The 6,851-nt window shown below is 31.0% G+C and overlaps 1 protein-coding gene across 1 annotated transcript; it reads left to right on the forward strand.

Moving 5' to 3' along the window:
- Nucleotides 1-3,725: 3,725 nt before the first annotated feature.
- LOC134265690 (olfactory receptor 1E16-like) lies at nt 3,726-5,116 on the forward strand. Its single transcript, XM_062747909.1, has one exon. The coding sequence runs from the start codon at nt 3,731-3,733 to the stop codon at nt 4,763-4,765; it is 1,035 nt and encodes a 344-aa protein (XP_062603893.1). The 5' UTR covers nt 3,726-3,730; the 3' UTR covers nt 4,766-5,116.
- Nucleotides 5,117-6,851: the final 1,735 nt, after the last annotated feature.

The following is a 6,851-nucleotide window of genomic DNA, read 5'->3' on the forward strand; positions in this document are numbered from 1 at the left end:
TGTTACTAATATTTATGGGCTCAGTCCCCATCTCTGCACCACAGGAGTTCTAGCCTTAAGCTCTTTTACTTACTTACTTCAAAGTTCCCAATTTTATTGTTCTTAGTCAAAACTCTTAATGATACCATTGTATTTCCGTTCAAATTTTATTACTTACTATCGATGGGCTTGATTGGTCTATTCGGATCAATTTCATTACAAAATGATCTAACAAATTATAGTGTATTTGAACAACACCAAAATCCAATTTGTTTTGACAATATAATAATTGTTTACAAAATAAAGTCCTCTTTCCAATTATAAAGTCACCGAATTTGCGTCACTAATAATATACATTCTGATTTAATAAACTTTTATATCATTTTACCTTCACTGCTAATAACTAAAAATGATTATGATATTAATATTGTCTAAGTTTAAAATGTTCAAACAATATGTCTGTGCTAAACCCTATACTGTAGAAGTATTTTTGAATGTTCATTAATTTGAATGTTCATTAAAATGTTGACAGCACAAGTAGAATTCCATGATATGTGACCGCGAACTTCAACACACCTTTATTGGCATGCAACTTTTTACACAATTTACAAATAACCGTGTCCATCTGTAAATCCTTTTTGCTTGGAGGCCCATCGCCCTTTTTCCGAAAGCCAAAAACTCTAAACTTTAGATCGTGTTGCACTAGGATATGGATATAATTCGGCGTCTACCTCTTCACCATTCACGTTGGCCATTTCGTTTACCGCCGATTAGAGTGACGTCCCTTTGGTGAATATAAAAGTTAAACCTGCTCGGCTTGAAAAATACGGCTTGAAAAATATAGCGATCTATCGATGATAATATTTACAATCGATTGTCGCCGATCTGAGTCTTTAAACGACGATTTTTCGATAGTCGGCGACTATCGTAACAAACCCCAAGCCCCTGATTCCAACAATGTCATTTCTTAGGATTTGCATTTTATACCTTGCTCAAAGATTTGTACGGTATGATTTTCAGTTAGAAAATTGTTTGTTATCTAAATATTTAATTCCGTTGAATTTCATCTAGTTATTGATCTGTAACCTCTTATTTTATTTAATGTAGCCATGGAATAAACAGTATTTTAAAATCAAGTTTAGATAGTTTTTTTTTTGTATTTTGAATTTGCCCTTGAAAAATCTTCTATTTCTACCGGCATCAGCAGGAAAATGAACGTTGTTATTTTCATTATATCATCAGTTTTTATCTGCTATCAAACTTTAAGTATTTTATGCCTCATGTTTTGGTTATCTTTATTAGTTTCATTTAACTTGCCAGTAATAATCGCTTATTCATACGCAAGCGATATCTTTCTTTTCTTTGGAATTCTGAATTTCTCTTGTAATCCTTATGTACTTTTTTTGGCTTCAATTATCTCATGCAGGAAACGTAATCAAAGAAACACAAATTAATAGCTATACGTGTTACGGTGTTTGTGTTTAGTTTATCCTGTTTGTTTAAGAGTTTGTCTGAATTGAACAATATCCTATTGTCCTTCCTGACATATTAAATTTTATCAAATAAAATCTGCAACATGACCATTTTTTTCTGATACGCAAGAAAAAAGTTGTATTCGGTGCTCTACGCATCAGTTACCCTAGTGTGGATATAAAATTTGAGTTACTTTGTTACATGGTTACTTTAATGAATGATTCAGAGTTCGGTTTAAAAAGAATTAAAAAGAAGATTGATTGATTCACTGTATATTGTTTAACGCCGATTCGGCAATTTTTCAGCCATATTTCGGCGGACTATCAGTTCATATAATCAGTTTTTGAAAGTTTTTGGTTTCTCTGGCGGCCCCAGGTGTGTTGAAGTTCGCGGTCGCATGTCATGGAATTCTACTTGTGCTGTCAAAATTTTAATGCACAGCATCATTTATAAGGTCCTGTTAAGCCTTCTCTTACATGCATAACTTTAGTTCCTGTAGACAGCTGAAAAAACTACCTAAAAGCAAACATTTGAAGGTTATTAGGGGAGCCTCGATACTTCATTTGAGCAAAGAAGTTTATGTTTATTATAAAGATGTATTCATGATGATGAACAAAATCTGAGGGAAAAGACCTGAACACACTGCCAAAATGGATTAAGCGTTTCAATTAAGAATCGTATAATAAGATGGCAGAGGATAGGTTCGGATTAAATACCGGTAAAAAATAATAGATAAACCTAAGCTTTGAATGCAAATGCATATTGTAGGTAATTTTATAGCTAGAATATTTTATGGGTGCATTTGGAGAGAATTGGTTGCCTTGTATATTTTATTGAAGTATGAAACTTTACTATCATTATTCCTGTATATGGGATACGGACTAGAAATATGAAAAGAATAGCAAAAATCACTCTTCCGGTATTTCACCGGAAAAGCGTGGTGGGTTCATAGGATGAATTGTAGCTTAAAAACGGGGTGGTTGAGCCATTATCTCTTGCTCTTCAGTGTTATGTGTAAATGTTGTTATGCAATTTGTGTGGTAGCTTAGGCCATAAGCACGGGCCTGGAAGCAGTTGCAGCTGCGGCGAAATAGTGAAAATAGGCTTGATTTACATGAAATTTGAAATTGTCCCTGTGCCATCATTAGGGCTCATTGTGTAAATTCTACATGTTTTATTCCTAAGAATTTTAAATTCCTTAAGGATATCATACTATTATTACTGGTAAAGAGAATTAAAAAATTATTCAATGCACATTTTAAAAGCAGCTCAATATTAAGTAAACCATCAGTCAAACGTTTTGATTGCAAAAAAATCAAAAAAATCTTCTGCCACCTAAAGTTGTAATGCCTAACATCCATCGTTCCGGTTTTGTTAAATCGGACGCGATAAAAGACTTAGAAAACAACATTAATATTTCGTTATGCGTCATGCAGACTAGTCTTGTAACAATATCGTTAATTTGTTTGAAAGGCTTATTATAATGATTTTTAATAAAAGTATGTTTTTCATTCTATGTCTGGAAATCAATCTTATACTTAGAATTCACTTTCTAGAGACAAAGTTATATTTAGAATTGACTACAGATGCTCTTAGCAAAGGGGCCATGACAGGTGTAACGGGTCAACAAGATATTCTTACTGCTCCTAAGTGTCCAACAATGGCATTTAAAAGGAGTTACATTTTATAACCTGCTCATTGATTTGTTATATAATATGTAGATGTTTTAGAATTGATTCTATTTTGTTTGATCTAAAATTTTAATTTTAATTTTTGTTGGATGTCAGTTTTTGATATGCAACCTTTTCTTTTATTCAATTTAAACCACAGAATAATGGGCAGTGAATCAAAACCAAGTTTTAATGGTCTTTTGCTTTTTGAATGTCTCCTTTTTCAGCATTATTTTAGCTGCAAGAAAAGTAGGAAAACAATAAATCATTTTGCCCCTCTGAATAGGAAGTCCTCTGACCTAAGCGGTAGTTCACTACACATAAATAGGTTTTATACACTGGTTTTGACATTCATTCAAAATACGCAGCAATTAAGAATTAGGCACTTCACAATTTGTTCTACTTGTTACCCATTAAATAAGAAGGTATGTTGAATTAAGTTATTTTATAAAATTGTGCCAATTTTGTTAAAGTTGAGGTAGTGTTAAAAAAGTTTTAATGTGTTTTCTTTAAAACTAATTGTTAAGGAAAAAAATCTGTCTTATTTAATATGTAAAATTATAGTCGCTTTAATTGAAACAAATAACTTTTTTAACAGTATACTTGAGATGGCATCTCATAAAAGAAGGATTTTGGGAAACACATCCATTGCTGCCGAATGGAATTTATTGAAACTTTACGAAGATACAACACAGAATGATATCAATTCATTTTGGCATTACGTGCCGGAAGATGAAATTTCTCAGCAGAGCTGGAACGAGACACAGAACCAGTCTGATGTTTCATTCAAACTCTTTTTGTTTGGTTCCTATAGTAGTAAACTCACATCAGAAATGTTTCATAAATCAATTGTGATGCTGGGATTGATTATTGGATTCCTGGGGCTCGTGGGAAATGTTGTCACCGTCTTCAAAATTTTGTACGATAAAAAGTTCCATACACCAACATTCGTCGTTATTGGATGCATTGCATTTTCAGATCTACTCTTTATCGTCTTCACGTTTGTTTTAAAATTTTCCAACTTGCCTTACTATATTTTCTCCCAGAGTTATAACGGCTTCATTACGGTGCGGATTTTATATGGGACGATTTTCTATAGTTCAGTTACACACATTGTACTTCTTTCTGTACTTAGATATTTATTAATAGCCTATCCATTACAGAGTAAAATACGACTGACCCCGACAGTTATCGTAAGGTGTTCTTTTGCGGTTTGGGTTTTTAGTTCACTGTTTTCAGCATTGATATCAATACCATTAATGGTTGATTCTATTAAAACATTGAGTATGCTTCTCATAAGAATAACATATTCCGGGTTATGTATTTGTGCAATCCTGACTTTACATATTTTGAAGATGAAAGCCCTTAAAAAATCTTCTATTCCTACCAGTGTCAGCAGAAAAATGAATGTTATAATTTTTATTATATTATTAGTTTTTATCTGCTATCAAATTGCATACATTGTATTCAAGTCTGCTTCAATCATGTGTAATCTTGAAACAATATTAATGACTTATTTTGTTTATGTAACTGACGTCTTTTTTATCATTGGTAATCTTAATTACTCCTGTAATCCTTACGTACTTTTCTTTGCCTCTATTTTATGCTCACGCAAAAAACGTAATCAAATGAAACGCACGTAAATACATGTAGTAATATTGATAGGGTTTTCTTAAGATTGCTGTAGATTGCATTTTGAGAGTATAACTTCTCTACTGAATAAATCCTCGGGTTACATGTGCCATTTCGAAATAAAAATATTGCAAGAGGGGTTGTTTTCCCTTAGATTCTACTTAAAATGTCTTATGCTGATTTGAATGAGAAAGTCTAGCATTGGTTTGGGAATATAGATATAATAAACAGGTCCACTTTTACGTATAAGGTACAGTTGTCCCAATAAATTTTCTCTTTTTCAGTATTGTCCTGTTTCGTAAAACAGTAGATATGCAAACTCATCATTGTCATATCATGAGATTTGCTCATTAATAAGAACTTAAAAAAAACGGTAATACATTAAGCAGTTAAATGTTGGCATTCGTATGAAATTTAGCTTTAACATCATTTTCTTTTTATTTGGAAAGCCTTAATAAATGTAAGACTTTTGTACGTGTGATAGATCTGAATGGCTACCTCTTATAAAATCTCTATTAGCATGTGAGTTACAAGATATTTAATAAAATACAATGTAAAAGGGATAAGCTATTTCATTTCCGACAATTGCTGTTTTCATTTCCGACATTAATGTTTTTTTCCGGAATTTTTGCAAAGTATCACTCTGGCAATTTTTTATATTTACCAAGTAGATGAAAATAAAATTTTAAAGGAGTTTATTTCAAACCTTATATTTGAAAAAAAAAATATTAATGAAAACAAAAGAAATCATTTTGTATACATTGTTTTTGCATCTGTACATGTAACATTAAGTCTAGTTAAAATAGTTTAATGAGCATTTTTCATAACCATTTATGTTCCCTAAGTTTAATGTTCATGACTGAACCGAATTTATGCCAAAGACATTTGATGTACTAAAAATTATCCTTATTAATTCATAGAATCAAATTTTTCCTAAGTGATTTATTCAATCCTGCTTTCATTAGGAAATGCAATAAAGTACATGAAACTGTGATTTACATTACACAGAGCTTATATATGCTGTAAAATTTACCTCACTATTCAAACTTCTTATATTGCCACTATTACAATGTAACTAATTAGCTAGCACCCTAGAAAATAAGATGATGTTTTGAATGTCATTAATTAGATCTATTGGCATTTAATGGATGAAAGCTTTATATGAATAATATGCAATCTTTAACTACTTTTTACACATCTCATTATAAGTCCTCGTATCATCCATTTCAGTTTCATTCGTTGAATTTGATAAACAGTTACCAAGTTATTATTCTAGAAATATTACTTCTGTGACAGATTTGTTTTACTGTATTGTTTTCATGCTTTTTATGGGACTCAATTAAAATCTGAAATGTAAATATTCAGAAAACAATGTACAGTTGACATCACATGTTTATATTGCTATGATGTCATTTTACTTATGTCAAAACGAATAAAATACATTTCTAAATGTTCTTCTTCCTTTAATGGTTTTAAATTACATTTGTCAATTATACATTTTGGCACAAGTGTACACATTTTGTTTAGAGAGACTTACCATTATACAATTTAGCATTGTTCTCATTCTTTTTAAAGCATTTCATCATAATGTTTTCCAAGTTTTAATGTTTCTTATTGTTTTATTTTTGGAAATTTCTACCATAAGAAAATAATATACTTTCTACCATGGTTCTTTTATGTACTTCTTAACATAAAATTACACTCACACAGATTCTCACGCTACAGTTTGTCAATCATTGTGTAACCAAGCGGGAATGGAAAACGCAGGTTCAGTTTAATAAATTTATTTGGAAATGAAAAAGCAATGGCAGATCTACAAATACAAAAACATATATACAATATCATAATACACATAGACACTGAGACAAAATACTTTTATTTCATATTCACTTTAAAAAATAAGAAAATTTAAGTTTACTAAGCCCAAAAACGTCAATTTCATAGTTTAAAATACCTTTCTCTCAAAAATATGAAAAACACTTGAGCTTATAACTTGGACTTAATAAATAAAATGCAAAAATTTAATAGACTAAGAAAATTACCTTTCAAGTGGTGACAACGGGCAGCTGGTAATATGTAAGTTAAATTTCCCGCACT

Source organism: Saccostrea cucullata, unplaced genomic scaffold, assembly GCF_032062105.1.
Source record: "Saccostrea cucullata isolate Sc308-1 unplaced genomic scaffold, CSIRO_AGI_Scuc_v1 ctg9820, whole genome shotgun sequence".
In the NCBI taxonomy this organism is placed as follows: domain Eukaryota; kingdom Metazoa; phylum Mollusca; class Bivalvia; order Ostreida; family Ostreidae; genus Saccostrea; species Saccostrea cuccullata.